The 21,621-nt window shown below is 37.5% G+C and overlaps 1 protein-coding gene and 1 long non-coding RNA gene across 8 annotated transcripts in view; one reads left to right on the top strand and one right to left on the bottom strand.

Moving 5' to 3' along the window:
* The window catches only part of LOC114486478 (uncharacterized), a 15,746-nt gene extending 4,882 nt beyond the window's left edge, over window positions 1–10,864 (top strand). For 2 of the 3 annotated variants that reach the window (XR_008617674.1, XR_003680290.1), the window contains exons 3-4: window positions 316–464; window positions 10,717–10,864. This is a non-coding gene — a long non-coding RNA (uncharacterized lncRNA). Of the gene's footprint in view, window positions 1–315; window positions 465–1,185; window positions 1,346–10,716 lie in introns of those variants that run through there. The other variant, XR_008617673.1, reaches the window with a different exon arrangement.
* Window positions 2,325–21,621, bottom strand: part of STK38L (serine/threonine kinase 38 like) — an 83,500-nt gene continuing 64,203 nt past the window's right edge. For 3 of the 5 annotated variants that reach the window (XM_024129326.3, XM_024129327.3, XM_055085518.1), the window contains 11 exons: window positions 19,694–19,816; window positions 19,350–19,433; window positions 13,275–13,398; window positions 11,596–11,750; window positions 11,120–11,222; window positions 10,877–10,938; window positions 8,862–8,979; window positions 8,306–8,429; window positions 7,225–7,320; window positions 5,151–5,242; window positions 2,326–5,044 (listed from right to left, as the gene is read on the bottom strand). In XM_024129326.3, coding sequence (XP_023985094.1) covers window positions 4,917–5,044; window positions 5,151–5,242; window positions 7,225–7,320; window positions 8,306–8,429; window positions 8,862–8,979; window positions 10,877–10,938; window positions 11,120–11,222; window positions 11,596–11,750; window positions 13,275–13,398; window positions 19,350–19,433; window positions 19,694–19,816 — 1,209 coding nt within the window. In that variant the 3' untranslated portion in view covers window positions 2,326–4,916. Of the gene's footprint in view, window positions 5,045–5,150; window positions 5,243–7,224; window positions 7,321–8,305; window positions 8,430–8,861; window positions 8,980–10,876; window positions 10,939–11,119; window positions 11,223–11,595; window positions 11,751–13,274; window positions 13,399–19,349; window positions 19,434–19,693; window positions 19,817–21,621 lie in introns of all 5 variants that reach the window. The other 2 variants (XM_024129329.3, XM_024129328.3) reach the window with 1 other exon arrangement.

Here is a 21,621-nt window from a genome sequence, read left to right as displayed (position 1 = left end):
TACCTCTGTTGTGGCCTCTCCCGTTGCGGAGCACAGGCTCCGGACGCGCAGGCTCAGCGGCCATGGCTCACGGGCCCAGCCGCTCCGCGGCACGTGGGATCCTCCCGGACCGGGGCGCGAACCCGGTTCCCCTGCATCGGCAGGCGGACGCGCAACCACTGCGCCACCAGGGAAGCCCAGAACTTATATTCTTGATGATGTTTTTGAGATCCTAAATTTACTCTGGAAGGTTCCTATATTGTGTCTTAGTTTTACACGATACACATTTTCCTTATTGTTGAAACCACTTATACTTTCATCTTCTGATACTTGCAGTCAAAAGCACCACAAGTGACAACTCTGTCACTTGCTTCCCATGTGTTTTTCTGAGGTCGAGAAGCATACGAGGTAATTCGCAACGAAGCATGCGCTGTGATTTGGGAGCAGACTGGACTTGATCCGAGAGCAATTTATTACCTGTTTGGGTAAGGCACGCTCAGCTTCATGTTCATCATCTGTAAAATGATAGTCATATTTTATTTCACAGATTAATAGTAAAAACCAAAACGAATAAGGTAAGTGAGAGCATTTTGTACACCAATGTACGTTCTTTTAATCACAAGATGCTTTTGAAAGAAGGTAAATGTAGAGAGGAGTCCAAGTTTGCTCCAGCGTCCAAATTTTGATACTCAGTGTTTTCACCGTTTTAACAACAGCATTACTGAAATAATGTCAGTCAGGGAACAGTTGGAAGCACAACTAGGATGAACAGGATTCTGATTGGCTCCCTCTGAGCTCAGCAGAAAGAGTATCATGATCAATGATCAGTGTCTCCCATGGGACAGATGTGGTGGTACCTGGGTACCTGGGGCACTTCTATCACTCGTTTCCGTACTATTTTGAGGCATTTTCAATTTAATTTTGAGGCATTTCAGATTTCACTTCTGCCTGCCAATTGGTTTTGGCCTAGTGGGTGGGGGAGCTGTATATAAACCTGTAAAACTATCTGAATTGTTTAAACACAAGTGAAACTTAAAATATTTATTTTGTTCTTGATGTAATCTTTAAGTATAAAAGTTGGATACACTTACAAAATAGTCTTTGAGTTTTGGATAACACCTATCTCAAAACTTGAAAATATAACCAAAAAAACCCCACCAGCAGAAATATTATAAACATAGTTTTTATTCTTTTCTTACCTTCAAGGAAAAAGTCCTCATCCACCAAAACACTTCTTTGAAACTCAGTAACTGAAGACAGAACTCGATAGCCTGGTGATTATTTTTCCAGACAACTGAATAATTTATATTGCTTTAAAAAAAAATAACTAAGATCTATTTTTATTATTTCAGACCTTTTTAAAACAGCAATATCTCCCTCACTTTTTTTCATAAAAATCTAAAATATCTCTAGTAGCCCTAAGTGTCTTGTACTTACATTTGTTCCAAGTGTTTGTTTCATTAAAAGTTTCCAGAAATAAGTGCACTTCTATAGAGAAAATAAAATTTAAATAAAGACAAAAGGAAATAATCATGGTTGTAGCAAAACGGTTATTTTGCATGTTCTCAGTCTTAGCAATTCAAAGAGAGAGTGTGTTTGGTAGGCAGGGACCTCTCTACTGATTAAAATCTCAATTCGTTTATTTGTAGATCATTGCTAGATGGATAGCTGTTTCTCCTACCAGTAGATACTGATGGGTTGATTGTCTAAAGGTTTTCTACAATAAAGCACCAAAAATAAATGTACTTAAAAATATTTTGAGGGCTTCCCTGGTGGCGCAGTGGTTGGGAGTCCGCCTGCCGGTGCGGGGGACGCGGGTTCGTGCCCCGGTCTGGGAGGATCCCACGTGCCGCGGAGCGGCTGGGCCCGTGAGCCGTGGCCGCTGAGTCTGCGCGTCCGGAGCCTGTGCTCCGCAACGGGAGAGGCCACAGCAGTGAGAGGCCCGCATACCACAAAAAAAAAAAAAAAAAAAAAAAAAAAAAAATATTTTGAGATTTACAGATTTACACAAAGATAACAGGTGTTTAAAAAAACGGAAAAAGTGTGCTATTATACAAATAAATGAAATCCTATCTTGAGCCTTAGCAACCAAAGAAAGTTTTGAATATTCCACACTTGTTATTTTCCATTCAACTAATAGCTTATTAAATCATATATATATTCCATTCAGAAGAGGTTGACTTATAAGAAATTCCCTATTCTCAGATTGCACTATGCTTCAATAAATTTAAAGATTTAAAGCTAGGTTAATAGGAAAAGCATGAAAGAAAAATAACATAACTTGCTTTAATACAAAGGTTTTTTTTAATAAAAAAAGTCAAAGTCTACATTAAATCAGGAAATCAATAAATCTGAATTATACAAGCTTTCTAAATACTTAGAAAAACCAAGAACACACAGTTTATAACAAAACTCTTTAATTCAAAATAGAGTCTAATTTAAAGAAAATGTCATATGCTCAGTTGACTAGATAGGGTTTTGTCATTTAAATTAAATGGTTCACCTGAAATATGGGAAGTATATAATAGAGAAAATTCAATCTCAAGGGTACTTCGCAAATCATCTAGCTAATTTGCATCATGAATCAAATTCTTAGCTTCCAAAGGGCAGACACAGTCTTTAATTGCTTTTAGATAGGCACTTAAGAAATGCTTTTGATGAGGAGGAAACCCCAAAGATTATGAATCACTCCATTAACTCCAGGGAAAAATGAGACTCTAAACAAAGTAAATTTTCCCTAACTGCCCTTCCACTGCCAAGAAACCATAACTATTCCCAAGTTCTTCCTATTAATAAGAATGAAGGAGATGGAAACTAAAATGCTCTATTCTTATTCAATTAAAAGCTAAACTCAGCTCCTTTGTATCAATCTCTCACTCTAACTTGAATTAATGAATTTTTTTATACTATAAGAGTTACCATATTAGAGCCAGAGAATGTTGCAATTTCCCCATATCTTACCCATTCACTATCACACTAGCAAAACATCCTTTTTTAAAATGGGGGGGGGGTGAGAAAAATCTCATACAACTAAACGTAAGTTAAAGATTTTTTAAAATTAGAGGCAGTTATAATTAGAAAAACCAGAGTTAGTCAAATTGAGATAACCCCAGGATTTTAATAGTTCTCTCTCCTAGATGAGAGATGATCCAAATAAGAAAAATGGAAATGAACTATTAGATGAACACATAATGAGTATCAAACAAATACTAGGAAAGAGTGGGGTGAGGGAAAGGGAAAGGAAGGGAAGGAATGGGGAGGAAGGGAAGGGGAGAACAGGGCAGGAAAAAAACCTAGAATGACCTTATTAAAACACTGTGGAGTTCCCCAGCAAGCAGCGACATTTATAAAATCTTTTGTAGATGTGCATAACGATCCTATGCAATTCTTCTCCACTAAGAAGAACATCCGTGCAAATAAATTATCATTGTAGATTCTGATCACAGATCATTTGCAACAGTGATAACTATTGTATCTAAAAAAATTCCACCAGTTAACAGTTAAGACAAACATTAGGCCATTCTTTGATCAAGTATTACTTCTCCACTACTACTGATGAAACCAAAACCTCAGAGAGTCATTTTAAAATTAAAATATGGAGCTAGAAAACACTATTCCATTCTTAGGGAAATACCCAAAGAATTTGCTGCTGACATCATCACCCCTATTCTCTAATCACAACCCACCGGCCTTCATTTACTTCCTTAATTCCATTTACATTAGCCACGGTGATGTAGCTAAGCGTGAACAATACTGCCCTTGAATGAGCTGGCCTCTATCAACGATCTGAAGACAGCATTCCCACAGGACAGGAAAATTCTCCTCAGCTGTGAACATCCACTCTATTCGGGATCTTTGGTACATTTGGAGTATAAGAAAATAATGGCACAATAATACAAGTACTATCAAAGGAAAAATTTTCATCAAAAGAAATAAGAGTTAACCAGCCATGATATGTAACAACTTTCTAGAAAACCAAAGTAAATAGCTCTTTGTTCTCTACAAGTCCATTTACATGATCAGAAGTCTGACGTTTAAAAAAATAGTTTAATAAAAATACACTAGTTCTCTACAAGCAGCCCTCATGGTCATTTCTTAAATTCAACTCACCATAATCAAATTAAAATAATGCCATGTCCTCTTGTTAAAAAAGAAGTCCTCTTGTCACAAGAAAAGCAACTTTACATTTTATATAATACAGTACGTCTCCCTATGAGTATACAGACTACGTATATAAAGGTCATCAGTATTTCTGAATGCAAAGTAAATATATTAGTGGAGTGCTTGAGTGAAGGTGTTAAAACTTCCTCCTTATTATAAACTTGTCACTCCCTACTGTGGAGTTTGTGCAATAACATGATGATAAATTCTATTTTTTAAATAACCAGTGTATTTCCTTTTTAAAATGTCTTAAAACCATTACAGAAATTATCTTCATATATATTCTATACATGTCCAAACCAACAGGGCAAGTGTTCTAATGGCTTTTATTGATTATCTAGACCCATAAGGTTTGCAGTAAAACAGCAGTACTGCAGTGTTACCTACAGGTTAGCCTATGTTGCTTTAAATGACATATGTTGCTCCTGAATTGATTAGAGGTGTTACAGTACAAAGCCACAGCACACACAGGCAGAATGGGCCTTAATACGCATGTAGGCAGTGCAGTTAGAAAGGGATGTACATTTCTTTTATTCCAGTACCTTCATATAATAAAGTTAACAAAAATAATAAAATATTAAAAAAAAAAAAGCCAGCTGGCACTGCCAACCAATTCCTGTAGTAGTCTTAGAAATCCTAATCCTGTAGAATTTCCTCTTGTAGTCAGAAGCACCACCATCTTCGGGAGTATTTCAGTGTACTGTTATCTACGCCAAGCAAGCCTGGTGATGCAGCTACCTGAGTTCTCTTGGTTGTGAGCGAATGTTGATCTTCATTCATAATTTCCCAGCTTTCATGTAGGTGGGGATAGAGCCACGCTGAGTCAACCCTTCAAACCTTTTATAGGTATAATTGAGAAAAACCCAGTCTTTGGATTTGTAGTCCGGTTCTGTGGTGTTTGGCACTAGGAAGATAGAAAAATTAACGAAGAGCAAAGGAATTTCATTAATGAAAATGTCATCCTCTTCAGAGACTTTTAATAGTGTTAATTGTGTTGTAGATTGTCCTACCTGGTTGTAAAATATCAGATTCAGGAAAGTCATCAAAATTTGATGTATCATCAATGCTTTTGATTTCTATAGGGATTGCTGCTGGCCTTTCCCTATAAAAAGGTATTGAGTAACCATGGTAAGTTTTCTTGAACTCAGTTTTCCAAAACATTATCCTGCCTGCAAATTCTGCATGCTGTTCTATAGATACTAGAAGAGCCAAGGAAATTTATTATGGATTTGAAAATACCTGTAGTTAAGTGGATTTCATAGATGAGTATAATTTTTTTAATAAAATATTATCATTTACTTGGAGTTTTTATTTCTTTATACCAAGACTTTCTCATGCTCTTTTTAAAGAGGAAAAATAAGAGTTAATGAAACGGAAAGCAGAAAAGATTTTATTTAAAGAACTTTATCATTATATAAAGTACCCTAGATACTGTGGGGACTGGATCCTACCTAATTAATTCAGGAATAGAATTCTTCTAGTAGAGGATCCGTAAATCAAGTCATTTAGGAAAATAAGGGGCTCAAAGAGTGAAGGGACTACACATTTGTGATGAAATCTGAATCCAAAAACTTCTCAGTCATATAAATGTTAAGGGAATCAGGGACATTAGGTTAAAAAAAATACTAAGTCATGAAAATGCCTTCTTATGCTAAAAATAGTTAAAAGAATTTATCAATTTTTATTGCTTCTATTTTTTTAGCAAGTACTTATTGGATCTATTAGGTGATAAGTTTACAAAATTATGTAAGAGCATGTATATATTTTCCCCAGAATTATTCTAAACTATTTATACTTAATGTACTAACTTAATAAATTTCCATTAGTTTAGTGTAAAGAAGCATAGACCCTGGTACCCTGAGATCTAATCTCTTGTCATTACTTAGCAGGATGACCTTAGGCACTGCGACTGTTCCCCAATATAAATACCAGGAGACTGGACTGGTGGTCTCTGAGCATCCTTCCAACTGTAACAGGGGGGAATCATAGTTCTGCTCAATGAGATGATGTATAGACAGTATAATACAGTGAAGCAGGTAAGAGTCAGGACTCTAGAATCAAACTGCCTGGGTCTAGTTCTAGTTAGCAGTTCTAGCTAGATCATTCACTAGCTGAGGCACTGCAGGCAAATTACTTCTCTGTGACAGGTTTATTATGAGGATAAGATAAGAAATGCACATAAAGCACTTAGAACAGTGCTGGGCATACAATAAATGATCCCCCCAAATTGGCTATAATCAGGTAGAGTGCCTAGCATATCATAGAAGCTCCAGTGAAGATCTCCAGTGAAGGGACACATAGGCTGTCTTGAAAGGGAAAAGGGGCTGGGGCTAGGCAAGGCAAGGGCAGGGGCAGGGAGGTGAAGGGCATTTTCGTCAGAATGAAGAGCAAATGACAAAACCCTGGGGTGGGAGAAGTGGGAAAGACCATACAAGATGCAGCTTGTACAGATGAGGCAAGAGCCACATCCTACGATCCTGAAAAGCAGTTAAGGATCCTTAATTTTATTCTAAGTGCAAAGAGAAGGAAGAAAACGGCGCTATCAGACTTGTTTCTAAACTGTTGCTGTCTGAGGAACAGACCAGAGCCACTGAAGGTGGTTTGGCCACCGACTGAATAAAGGCCAATGCTCACAACGAACAACTGTAAACAAATTCTTAAAAGTTACTTGCATTATTTAACTTTTCCCACAATATTTAAAAGAGGGACTGTATATTCTTACAAATTAATGAAGGAGACACAGTATGGTATATTAATTAGAGGACAAAAATGAGGGGTTATAGAGTCAAATGTAATTATATCTTTGTTGTGCGAACAGTCTTTGTCCTGTAACTCTGAATATCAAAATCTAAACAGGGGCACAATACGTGCTTTTTCCTTAAAGTGGACATTAGATAAAATGAGTCCTTTAGCTATAGCCACTATAGTCTCACTCATTTATGTAATCCAGAGAACACTGATTTATCACATTATCACAGTGCTACTTCTTGTATTTAATCTAGCAGAATCAAAGAAAAATTAATCACCAAATCTAGTAAAAAAGTTTTTACTCAGACCTCTCCCACTCAAAGCCTATAAACATACCTGATGTGCCCCCAATCTACACCTTCAAAAAAGGGATGACTTTTTATTTCTTCTACTCCACTATTCCCAATTCTATTTTCAGAATCAATACAAAACCTGGAAAATGGAAACAGAGAAATTATCATATGCAGATTACATGTAAAGTAGTCTATTCGCATGATTTCAAACACTTCATCTTTTTTTCTGTTTACTGAAGTTAACTCTATTGTGGGAGATGTGGGAAAAAAATAGAAATCATCTGTAATTGCACTACTCAGACATAACTACTATAAACACTGAAGCCATTTCCTTCTAGTCTTTTAATATAATTTTTAAAATATTGTGTTGATAAGTAGTTACCATGTTAGGAGTATTTTTTTCACTTAGAGCATTTCTCAAAGTCATTAAATATTTTTCTATAACTTCATTTTCTAAAATTTACACATGGAAACACTACAATTTATTTAGCTAGTTCACTATTGTTGAACATTTAGAAGGTTTTCAATTTTTCATTACTAAAAACAATATCAAGGTGACATACTGTACCTAAATCTTTACACACATCTGATTATCTGCATATGTGAAATTCCTAGAAGTAGAATTGCTGGGTCAAAGGTCATAGATAGTTGAAGATTTTGTATAATATGCTGCCAACTAGCTGTTCCCATGGGTTGCCCAGTTTATATTCCTTCCAGCCATTTACAACACAGCCTAAACACTTCATCTTAGTTGAGAAACAGAATGGAATCTTGTGCTTAGAAAAGGTTTCATATAGAGACTTTTGTGATATGAACTGCTACTAAGAATTTATTTTCCCTTTCTCTTTAGGGGATAGGGACAAGGTCATTGTATTTTAACAGGAGTGACCTTTGAAATAATACAAGGCCTCTTCCCTCTTCTTAACTCTGACTTTTTTTCCCTGCATAATTCCTTTTAAGAATCTGCATTTTTAAAAAACACCTTTTCTTTACTGATGCCTTTGACTGTATATATCAGTGATAGTCTTTTTTCCTCCCACAAAGCTGAAATAGGCAATTTAGTCTTTTAGGTCCCTGTGAAGTTTTAAGATACCACAAACTCTTCTAGGGATTTAACTACTAACCTAAGAATTAAGTCCTTGGCTTTTTCAGATATAGGCACCTCTGGAGGAAATACCAGAGTTTCTTTCCAGTTCATCACTTTCCTATATGTTTCTTGAGGTGTTTCAGAGCAGAAAGGTGGATATCCTACGTATCAGAGAAAACAAGTTTCATGAGCTTTTATGATCAAATATGCTACACCTATTATATGTGTGTTACAAAAAACAAAATAGCCCTGGGTGCTCCGCTTAACGATAAAAAATACCACCATTCAGCCATTTATAATAAAATTGCTAATAAAGTCAATAAAATAAAGGATTTAAAGCACTGCCCCTCTTTTACCTAAAAGGCCATGCAGACACAATTTTGATACATGGGAGTTCCAGTTAAATGCCCCCTTCCTGACAGAGGATCCCTGGAGAGCTCACTGATATTTATCAGTGTGTATTTAACACTGGCAGATGTCAGAAATCAGTTTAAAGAGTTCAGATATTTCAGCCCATAATATCTACAATATGTTCATCAGTGGCACTCAAGGAAATGTATATGGTATGTACATAAATGAATGATAAAACATACCTATTAGCATTTCATACATAATTACTCCCAAAGACCACCAGTCACACAATTTGTTGTACCCAGTCTGCATGAACACTTCTGGAGCAATGTAATCTGGTGTCCCCACTGTGGAATATGCCTGCAAAGGAACAGCTTGTCAAATCAATGTTCTCAATGTTTTTTTTTTTTTTTTAAAGATCCAAGTATGGCTCACTACTGGAAAAACCAATATATACAGAAGTTAATTTTTCATTTAATACTTGTTTTGCATGTTTATCATGTATAAGGCTTGGTGATAGGCACTGAGTCAGATAATTTGTTATTTAAGACATGATTTCTGTCCCCCAAAGAGCTCAACAACGTTATTTATGTATTTAGCCCTAAATCCATTCCAAAAAGAATAAAAAGCTTGTGCCCAGTAGGCCTGGCTTCCCCACTCACTAGTAATGTGCTCTCAGGCAAGTTATTCAACCTTCCTGAGCCTCAGCTTCTGTTTACATAAAACTGGAGTAATAAGACCTGCCCTAACAGAGTGGATATGAGGATGAAACAAAGGAATGTGTTTGTAAACTACAGCCTACTATATAAACGTCAGGAATTTTCATTATTGAACTCATTTCCAGGGCGCTGCTTATCCATTAGAAAGCAATGCCGTTTTTCATTCTTAATTCATGTAAAATCTTACAAAAACTTTCTTTAAGGCAATGATTTTCAACTACAGGTAGTACTCTAAGGGCCACCTGAAAATGTGGAAAATGTGTGACAGCAGATTTTGACATTTCAATGACCTGGGGGAAGACATGATTGGCATATAGTGGGCAGGGGATACAGGTTCTAAAGGAATTTCCTGCCCCAAATACCAAGAGTCCCCTCTGTTTCTTCACTGGGAAACACTGATGTAAGTCATGATGATGGTCACGAGAATAATAAAACCTGCACATGAGTAATCAGTGTGAATATTCTGTAATCAGGGGGGTACAGAATTCCCACCATAGCTTTAGGCAGTATTCATTTTTCCCTTTAAAAGTAGGAAATACTACAATTCTTTTCTCAATTGTAAAATCTGATCTAAAAGTGACACATTTAAAAGTAGAAGGAAGATTCTGTCATTAATGCATAGCTCAAAACATTTTTAAAAACTTGTAAAAACACCGAAATGTTTTACAAGCACAAAAAGTTTACTTGGGCTAATGAGAGAATGAGCTCAATAATGCAAAGGTCATTTTATTTGCTCTGAGAGGGTATCAGACTCTTGCCTTTCAGTCTATTTACCTTCCTGAGGGACTGCTGAATGAGTTTCTCTTCATCACTTGGTTGAATTTAACAAATATTTACAGAGTGTCGATATGTACCAGGCGTTGTACAAGAAGTTAGGAAATTAAAGTCAAAAGGCACATTCCTAACCTTGACAATGTTCATGGACCTAGTTAAGAGGATAAAGGGAAAGAGGAAAAGGGGCAAATGATTCTAATATTTGCTGAGTAATGGAGGAGAAATAGTGTGGGGTTAAAAATAGACAGTGTTGTCCCACATTAAAGCAGTCATTAAGTTTATCTGCAGTAAAGTCTGCTTTCCAATTTTATCTATTTTATTGTAACACTGTTAACATGCCAAACTTTCTGTTTACTTTGTCTACGAAGTTCTCAGAAGCACACAATAACCTTACTTATGCTGATTGACATTTGCTGCATCAGGACAGGTAGGGAAAATGGAAACGTGAAAATCATACGGCATTTACTACAATTTACACTCATCTCAGTGAGTTTTATAGAAAATGCCAGTACTCGTAAACAGACAGATTAACTAATTATAGATATGCTTGATAAAATATTCTGAAGTGAAATCATAAAGTAAAAATCAGCATTTTCCTTTACAGGCAGGGAAAGGTTACGGAGAAACTAAGAAAACTCTATGATCCCGGAACAAGCTCTACCATTGCTATGAAGTAAGAACTAATCATTGTGAAGCTCCAAATTACCAAGCAAATACCAAATGAGATTTTAGGACCAGGGCACAAAATTCTTTCTTCAACTCACCAGTTGTCTCCTGTTCTTCTTCCATGTTTCTGCTTTCCTCTTTGAGTTCATGTTCTGGAATGCTAATTTCAACAAGACAGAATTGTAAGTACGGGGGAAAAACTCTTACCAGAAAACAAATTCACACATATCCATTGAAAATACATCGGTTTAAGGGGTGAGGAGAAGGTGAGAAGCTTCAGTTCTCAACAGTCCTGGATTAAACCAGCTGTACTACTTTAACCCCCCAAAAATCAAACTTACAGAAGTCACTTGGTGGGTTGTGTGTAAGATTTCTGTAGAATTCAGTCCTATGAGCCTTCTTTAATCCCGTGCACAAACCAAAATCAGATAATTTTACATGACCCTAAGGAAAAAAAGAAGAAAGACAAAACCTAGTAAAATCAATAGATTTTATTAACTTAGAGACAAAAGCCTCATTAAAAACTCTTCTAAATGCAATCATAAAAATTCTTAGCTTAGAATTCATACAGGTGAAATGTAAAATTATCAATATTTGATGATGATTATTTTAAGGAGTAGAAAATGGAAGATGATAAAAAGACAGCCAGTTTTCCCTTGATGTCATTTCACTTCACAGCTCTCTCCTACCATATCAGTCTATGAAATAATGTAGGTTAGCAATAATATAAATTGCAGTTGCCCATTTCCAATCACAAAATCACCTCTATTACTTAATAAAATAATCAGCAACCTAATAATTCACTTGATTCACATGCCTTGGCATCCAATAAAAGGTTGTCTGGTTTAATATCCCGATGGATGAAACCCAACTGGTGGATCGCATCTATTGCCAGAACAGTCTCTGAAATGTAGAACTGTGTTTCCTCTTCCGTCAAAGTATCTTTCTTCATTAGCAATGTCATCATGTCACCTAATTAAATGAGGATAAGTACCATGTGTTAGAAATGCCTCAAAAAGGGGAATGCCTTATAAAAGATTTCTTTGTAATATACAACATATGCCTGATTTTTGCACTTTATGATCTACCCAGTGTACCTCCAACCATCTCTAGGGCCCAATAAAAAAATGTGTCACTGCATAAGGAAAAGTTTCATGACAGTCAATGGTTTTAAGGTAGAAAGTATGTGAAATCAAATCAGAGCAGAGGTGATAAAGAAGTAATATCTACCACTCAACATCCAGAATAAGTGGCTGAGGAAAATATGTCAAAATGTGAGAATGAATCAGTGTCAGCACACCTGGAAATGGGATATATTCTTTCAAATTCAGGTTTCAAAAACACTCAGTACTCTCTGGGCCAACAAAAATAGGTCATCATCCCACCAAAAGGGTCACTTCTAGACATTTTTTTGTTTTCAAGAAATTTTGCTCTTTTACAAGGGGCAAAGAAGAAACACTGGTGAATTTACAACTCAGCATTGACAATTGTTGATATTTTTTCATGATGCTTCAAGTCTTAAAAAAAAAAAAAAATACCATGCAGATTCTTTGTCCTCCATTCCCATTCTATTCTCCTTTCCCTTTCTGCTGAGTAGCTATTATCACGGATTTGGTTTGGTGTGCATTCTTCCAGCTTATTTTTGAAGTATGTTTTCATAAACATATATATTAATCTATGAATTTACCGTCTTTTGTATGTTTTTAAAAATTACACAAGTAATATCAACTGTACATAATTCCACAGCTTGCCTTATTATTCTTTGTTTCTGAGATCCTACTGTTGAAATAGATAGAGCTCCTGACTTTTCACTACTGTAAAACATTTCATCACACAATTATGCCACATTTTATTTACCCGTTCTTCTACTGATGGCCATTCATCTCGTGTCTAGTTTTTCACTATTATGACACTGCTGCAATGAGCATCCTTTTACAGGCCTCTTGCGCACGTGCATTTTCAACTTTACCGGTATCTCTGAACTGCTCTCTGTAAGGGTTAGAGATTCCTTCTCACAGATGAGAGGCCCGTTTCCCCTAGCCCCATCAGACTTTCAGTGTTTTTACTTATCAGACGAGTGTGAAATGGAATCTCATTCCTGTTTTAATTTGCATTTCCCTGAATATGGGTGAAGTTGAACATTTTCCTATATATTTGTAGACTAACCAGTTTTCTTTTGTACACCGCCTACCATTTGCCACTGGGTTGTTTGTCTTCTTTAGTGACTTGTTCTTAACTCCAGGCTTGTAAAGATCTAAATAACCATATACAGTAAACACAGAATGATATTTATAATGTGCCAACTTTATCATTTCTTCAAAATAATCTGATTTGTGGTCCAAATTAGCATTATTATGGGAGGAACTATTAGAAAATCATGACTGACTGTGTAAAACCTCAGAGCTAGGGATATAAAAGTAAACCTAATCAATAAAATTATAATTACATATAACAATGTGCTTGTGTCAGTCTGTCATTGCTGTTGTTTGCTTTTACCTCCAGGGAGAAATTCCATGATTAGATAAAGGTTCCTCTTATCTTGAAAACTGTAAAACATCTTCACCACCCAGGCACCATCTGCTTCTACTAAAATATCTCTTTCTGCTCGGATATGGGCCACCTGGAAGAATGTATTTTGAAAAAATAATTGTAACACATTACACATTTTCCAAGCTTACTTCTTAACAGTTATCATATTCTCATTAAATTTGGAGAAGCTCAGGAAATAGTTTATTTTAGCTGATATCTTTAGGCCTGAAAAGTTGGGATCACTAGGGGAAGCTGAGGCCTTTGAAGTAGAAAAATGATTCGTCTAAAATTTTTCTAACCAGAATCTCCACCTAGCCAAGGATCTTGGCTTTGTCATATAAATTTAGGGTCTGACTTTTAAAAGTTAAAAGTAGTAAGCAATGCCCTATAGATGGGTATGACAAAGTCTGGGTCCTTAGCAAACTATTTTTAACTCTTACTAGTCAAAAAAAGGGACTGACTTGGTCTTTAACCATTAGGTTGTTTTTTTAAGAAGAAGAAACATTTATAATAATTTTGTATCATTTTGTTATAATGAACTTTTATAATATTTATAAACATCTACAGCAAATTATTATATAACTTTTTGGGATTTTGCTACTTACTTTTGTCAGACACATAATTACTAGAGCTACTATTACATGAACAATAGACTGAAAAATTTTATAAGCTGAGTGATTTGTGGGGTTGGTATAATCCACTTTCAGATGCTTTTCCACGGATATAGTTATACATTCTTTCTTCAAAGATTAATTAACGATAGGATTTGATTTTACGCGTTTGCTATTTTCATTGTGCATCGTTATGAACTCTGACCTAAAGCACACAAGAACACAGATTTTGTAAACCTTTTCATGACAACAAAAGATGATCTGCTTAAATTATCTGGGATTATTGTATTATGATCTGATACAGTAAATGCTCTGAGATCAAAATCAAAGCATAAGAATAAACGTTAAAAACTAAAAACTTGTTTTCTGGCATCAAAAACCTTAAAATCTCTCTGGACCTGTTTCATAAAGTGAAAAATGATACCGAAATTCTTACCTATTGCCTTTTACAAAGCATTTTAAGATGGTAAAGGAAAAACAAACTTTTGGTGTTGCCTCTGTGGTTGTCAGGATAAACTTGGCTCGATTATTTTTAAGTATCTTAAAGCCAGTTTACAGGATATGTTTTCAAAAATGAGCCTATGTTTCTAAAGTATAGGACGTATCATGCACAGTAATCCGGTACCACAATAGTGGGGAGAAAAGTTGCTACTTAATTTTGCAGACTGGTTAGCATTCAAGTAAATGTGATAAAAACTTAAAATAATGACATATTAGAATTGAGTGGGGAAAAGGTTTTCTAAAATGAAATTCAATAGTGACAAAAGCAGATTAATTTATATAGGGGAAAAAACAACCCCAAAGTGCAAAACAGACTGATGATGGACTCCAGCGAGATTCTCCTGCAGAATATTCTAGACCAGGGCTGTCCAATAGAAATAAATGTAAGCCACGTACATCATTTTAAGTTTTCTAGTAGCCACACAAAAAGTAAAAAGAAATGGGTGAAATTATTTTTAACAATATAGTTTCTGTAACACCCATATATCCAAAATGTTGTAATTTCAGTATATAATCAATATAAAAATTGAGATATTTTACACTCTTTTTTTATTTTGCACCAAATCTTCAAAATTTGCTGAGCATTTTCCATTCACAGCACATCTCAATTCAGACTAGCTACACTGACGTGAGCCACACGTGGCCAGTAACTAAAGACTACAGCTGGAACTAACTGCTGCCTTTTGTTCTTCCTCTAAAACCCGACCCAGGACTAATCCCACATGGCTTAGTTAGATGATCCCTGTTTATCTCCTCATCTCTGAAGATCAACATCTTGACACAGACATTTATTCCCATCATTGTCTGCAATTCTCTAACACAGCTCAGTATCTCGACCTTCCTTGTCTTCCGAACCGCTTCCCCCTGGAATCAGCCTGTGTTCAACAGAACCCCTGTCACCCCATCTCTGGATGGTTCCTGTCACCTTCTCATCCTAATTGAAATCAGGCTGTCCACGGAGAGTCCGTCTTCCTGCAGAGTGAGTTGTCAGGAATGACCTGCTTTCTCTCTCGTGTTTCTTGGTTTCCTGCTCATCCTCAGCTGCTTCTGAACCACTGTGACACTTTGCTCATCCCCAGCTCCTCTGCGGGCATGCTGTCAGGTGCCGTCAGCTGTCATCCTTCCTCCTGGTCAACCCCCTCGGTCATTCATGACTTCAGCTCATGGCTCACCAGCTTCCTTTCCATCCTTTCTAGGCATGGGTGAATTTCAAGATCCATTAAGGACGAACCACCAAATACCCCATCTGCACAGCTCCTGCGTTCTTCCTCACCTCCAACAATCTTTTCCTCCACTGCGCCTCAGCCACCCACGGTAATCTTCTTGTCCTTTTCATAACCAATAACTGCCCTCCCTCTAAAATCTCCATTTTAAGGAACTCTTTCTGGTCCCCACCTTTTATCCTCCCAGGTGTCTTATTCTTGTACTTCAATCTCCATTCCATGGACCCTACATCACTTTTTCTCTGTTACTCTCCTCAGAACCTCATTTCTTTCTCTACCCGGCCTTGGTTCCGTCATTATAATCACTCTTTTGCAAACAGCTTCAACTCCCTTGTCCTCCTCTCCCTCTGTTGTATTTGCCTGGCAAAATACCAACCCTAGTTAGGCCCAAATTTCTGCCTATTCTGTACCTGCCCCAGAGCAACTAAGTATTACCAGAGAAAAAACCACCCAACGATACCAAGTGGTTTCACTTTACGTTCATGATTGAAAATCTCAAGGGACATTCAACTGCAAGTCTGCTTTCCCACACTTCAAGTCAATAGTTGTGACTGTTTCACCACTTCTCCCTGCTTACACCTCCAGCAAGCTACCTACCCCTCCTTCCCTCCTGCTGATGACCCCTCCCTTATTTGCACTCAGGAGCAACTTGGCACTTTACACACCAGATCAACCACCCTGCGTTTGTTCCTACTTTCTCTGCTTTTCCTCCCTGTCCTAATGAATAGGTCCCAGCTCCTATCAAAGATCAACTTCTCTGTCATCCTGTGTACTCCTGTAATTATCTGCCTTCTCTCTCCTGCATCTTCAATTGTTCTCTCTCTAATGGATCTCTCTTCCAATCAGCAGTGCCTTAACAACAACAACAACAACAAAAACCAACATTCTTTACCAAACTGTTCTTTGTTCTGCTTTACGTGAAAGACTTACCTATACTCACGTTCTCCACTTCTTGCTTCCCATTTTCTTTCCCACTATTCCACTCCTGCACTCCAATCCACTGGAGCTGTCCCTCCCAAGTTATTCAGAATCTCCAACAGTGACACCCAGTGGCCTGTCTTCCTCTTGCCCCCTCTCTTAGCAGCAATCAACGTACTTGACCATTCACCTTCTCCTTTGAACGCTTTCTTCTGCTGGCTCCCATAACACCATGTTCTCCTAGCGGTCTCCCTTAACTGAGCAGATGTTCCCTCTTGGTCTCCTTTCCTGGTTTCTCCCCTGCCTAGCGTTCCCTAAGGGCTTGGATCCAGGCCCTCTTTTCTTCGCTATATTTGTTCCCTAGGCAATTTCATCTGTCCCTTTACTTTAAATACTACCAATCTATTGATTACTTCTAAATTATATTTCTTTTTAAAAAATTAATTTATTTATTTATTTATTTTTGGCTGCGTTGGGTCTTCGTTGCTGTGCACAGGCTTTCTCTAGTTGCGGTGAGCGGGGGCTACTCTTCATTGCAGTGCGCGGGTTTCTCATTGCGGTGGCTTCTCTTGTTGCGAGCACGGACTCTAGGCGTGTGGGCTTCAGGAGTTGTGCCTCGTGGGCTCTAGAGCGCAGGCTCAGTAGTTGTGGCGCTCGGGCTTAGTTGCTCCGCGGCATGTGGGATCTTCCCTGACCAGGGCTCGAACCCGTGTCCCCTGTATTGGCAGGCGGATTCTTAACCACTGCACCACCAGGGAAGTCCCTAAATTATATTTCTAGTCAAACGTCTCCCCATATTCTAGCCAACTGTCAACATAATTATCTCTACTTGGATATCCAACAAGGAGCTCAAACTTAATATGCCACAAAGAGAACACTTGATTCCCAGTGTCACCAAACCTGTTCCTTCCTCAGTCTTTCCTACATTAGAAACTGACACCATCAGGCATCCCATTCCCAAGTAAAACCCTAGGTATTATCCTTGATTCTTCCCTCCCTTTTCACTACCCTTACCTCTCCTCTCACCCCCACAACATAGAGTAGGTCACAGAAAATCCTGCTGGCTCTTCCATGGAAACATATACTTAATCTGTTTCACTTTTTTCCTCTTTGCTGTTGTATAAGCCACAATCACATCCTGGCTGGAATCGCTACACAGTCTCTCAAGTGTTCTCCCTGCTTCAACTCTTGTTTGTCCTTCCAGCAAGCAAAGGGATTGATTCATCTTTGTAAAACATCCATCAGACATGACGCTTCTCTGTTTAAGCAAAACATGTCTTCCCACTGCATTCGGAGTAAGACCGCCATGGCCTGCAAAGCTCTGTGTGATCTGGTCCCTGCCTCCCTCTCCCCCTTCATCTCCAACCACTCTTCCCCTCACTGAATTCAGCCACAGTGGCTTCTTGCCGTCCCTGAGCAGGCCAAGATTATTCTCGCCTCAGGGCCCCTGCATTTGCTCCCTGGATCTTTGTTCTACCAGATGGTTAGATCTCATACTTTCTAATTATTCGGTCTCTCATCAATATTCCCTTCTCAAAGAACCTTCCCTCATCTCATTCTTCCTCCTAAAGCCAGGTCATCTGCATCACTTTATCCTTTTGTAAAATCTGTCTTCCTAGTACTCATCAGAAATGACTATTTCAAATAGCTGTCTGCCCATTTTCCCCACGACTGCCAGCGAACAAGAATCAGGTTTCTCCTGTTAATCACTGTACTCCCAGAACGTAGAATAGTATTTCACACATCATAGGCACGTAATAAATACTTGTTGAATAAATGGAATCGAAATAAAGTGAAACAGTGCAGTGAAAATTAAAGTGGGCCATATTTAAATAAAAATCAACATCATACTGCTATAATAACAAAGTAAGCTTCAGGTGGGACTAAAGACTGAAATCAAGCATTAGGTACAGAGAGGTGCCATCTCCCTCTGTACCCTCGTTGAGTCCCTCACTAGCATATATATTCACTTAGGGTTCTACCCAGACTGGAGATACAGGTGAATGCATAAAATAATACTATTGATGTTTTCAGATTTATGGCCGCCCCTTAAACTGCATCAAGTCATAGGAAACATGGAGAGAGCCCAGGAGTACAAAATTGGAGTGGTTACAGATTTTGGAAATATGTAAAATCAGCAAATTCTCAAGAGACTGGTTTGCTTATTTGATAGGGAACAGGGACTGAGACAGCTGAGAACTGGCCTTTATTTTCACTGAATTCAGAGAAGAAGGTATTCTGTTACGGACTGAATGTTTTTGTCCCTCCTGAAAATTCCTACGGTGGTGTGCTAACTCCCAGTGTGACTGGGTTTGGAGACGGGCCTCTAAGAAGGTAATGAAGGTTAGTGAGGTCGTAAGGGGCAGGGCTAGTGTTCTTATATGAAGAGACCCCAGAGAGTCACACGCTCCCCTCTCTGCGCACACACCAAGGAGAGGCTATGTGGGGACTTGGTGAGAAGGCGGCCGTCTGCAAGCCAGGAATAGCGCTCTCACCAGCAACCAAACCCTGCTTGCTCTTGGACTTCCAGCCTCCAGAACTGTGAGAAAAGAAACTTCTGTTGTTTAAGCCATCCAGTCTGTGGTATTTTGTTAGACATGTAAATCAGAATATGAATTTGGAAGAAATCTGAACTATAAGAATTGAGAAACAATGAAGCCGGCTACCAAAAGTCTACAGATTATATAGTAAGATGTGTAGGTTTCTTTCTAAAAGTCCCAGTTTTAGCACTTGCTCTAACACCTAGTCAGTGGACACCCCTTTGGCTACGTGTGTTAAAGAGCTCATACCTGCTCTTTTTCAAGCATATCAGCTTTTCTCAATATCTTCATTGCATAGATATGGCCTGTATCTTTCTTCTGGACCAGCCGCACCTAGAATGTAAAAATTCATATCACAAAAAGTCAAACAATCACTACTGTTTGTTTAGGAGTGAAAGGTAGGCTCCTTTAAAGAAAGCAGTGTTGTAGTTTGCGGTTGCTGGTGTTTTAGAAATTCTATTAAAATTAAGCTATTTTAATACACATTTTAATATATTACACTACTTTAATACATATTAAGCTATTTTAATACATATTCTGAACTATCTTAAGATACATATGTTCAACAGCAGTGACTTAAAAAAGAAGCACACCTCTCCAAATGCTCCTCTTCCTATAACTTTCAGAGACTCAAAGTCATCCAAGCCAAGTCTGGTCCGCTTGAGCCGTAAGAACTCTGTTTCCTTGCGAGCATGTTGTGATCGGCGTAACTTTTTCTATTAAAAAAGGACAGTTTAAAAGGATGATTTTAAAATCAGATTATTTCAAAGGAAGCCTATAGTATTCAAAGATGAGATACATTATAATGAGGGTAATGTATCTAAATATTATATACTGGTGCTATAACTTATTTACCAAAGTTGAATATTTATTAAGCATGGAAAAAATAAAATAACCTGAAAAAACCATTCTTAAATTTTTAACGATTGATAAATCTTTATTCTTGAGGCAGACTCCATTAAATATTTCATCTTAACTAGATCACATATTCTTTCATTTTTATGCTAAATTAATTTAAAAACAAAAATTAAACTTTAGGAAATGCTAATAGTATTCTGATATTGATTTTTTACTGTCAAGAAATCTACTTTGTTTCAATTCCCTAATTTCCAAGGTTGCTCTGTCACAACTACTGAGACTTCTGACACCGAAATAACACAACAGCAGTACTTCCATACAGATTTATTTATGGTAGAATTTATTCTTAGGCAGATTTTTAATAAAGTGCTTGAGACTTGTCACACAACTTCTTGAAAATATGAAATCGCAACAACAACAAAAAAATTACACAAAGTATCCTTTAAAATATCCAAGTCAAGAATTTCATAATTCATTCTCCAAAGATTACAAAAAATACTATTAATAAGAAACATTATGAAATACCTGAAGGTTACACTTGGAATGGGAATTTATTTAACTGTTCTAAACCTCATTTTTCCCCTCACCAAACAAAATTCTCTTTTTTTGACATAGAATTATGTCAAATTACCTCTCCTAGTAGAGGTCACATAGAATGGGTAACGAACAAAATCAGGGAAAAAAATTAAACCCCGGTTCATCTTCAACTGAACCCTAACAAGCTTTCAGTGGTTCAGGTCTGAGGAGAAAATAACTCAAAATGACTGAAACCGTTCAGAAGCATTGCTCCTAAATGCAGTGCAAGATATAACCACTGAGTAGTCCCTTCCTACCCCTGTGTACATCTGTTTCCAAAAGGGTAAGGTGAACTATTAATTAGAAATATGCAAGCATGGGCTTCCCTGGTGGCGCAGTGGTTAAGAATCCGCCTGCCAATGCAGGGGACACGGGTTCGAGCCCTGGTCCGGGAAGATCGCACATGCCGTGGAGCAGCTAAGCCCGTGCGCCACAACTACTGAGCCCACGTGCCACAACTACTGAAGCCCGCGTGCCTAGAACCCGTGCTCTGCAACAAGAGAAGCCACTGCAATGAGAAGCCTGCGCACCGCAACAAAGACTAGCCCCCGCACGCCGCAACTAGAGAAAGCCCGCACGCAGCAACGAAGACCCAACGCAGCCAAAAATAAATTAATTTATTTTTTTAAAAAAGAAAGAAATATGCAAGTATGTATCATTAACGCAACGGAATTCTGATACTTCTAACAAAGTTAATCTAAGAGGATAAAATTAGGAAATATGTCTTCAATCTAAATATCTTTAAGCAGCTAAGTCAAGTCACATCAATGGTGGAAACAGTGAAGACCTTCTTTGTTTAAAAATTCCTTTTGAATAATAATGTGGAAAAATGAATTATTAGTAAAACAAAAGGAGAGCTCAAAAGTAGCTTTTCAACTATGTATTTAATTTAAAAAAGGCCACATGGTGGCACTATACCACCATCTTTCAAAACAGCAAAGACCTTTTTAAAATTACATAAATGAGCAAATATAAGAATTTTGAAAGGCATTCTGGACTTAACGACTTTATGGATTATAAAACAGTGTGCAGTTGGATGTAGTTCAGAAACTTGTCTAATCTGAATGGAAAAGATGACCTCATCACA

The sequence above is a fragment of the Physeter macrocephalus genome, chromosome 6 (genome assembly GCF_002837175.3).
Source record: "Physeter macrocephalus isolate SW-GA chromosome 6, ASM283717v5, whole genome shotgun sequence".
Lineage (NCBI taxonomy): Eukaryota > Metazoa > Chordata > Mammalia > Artiodactyla > Physeteridae > Physeter > Physeter macrocephalus.
Note: the sequence above shows the minus strand (reverse complement) of the source record. Positions and strands in the feature narration are given on the sequence as shown.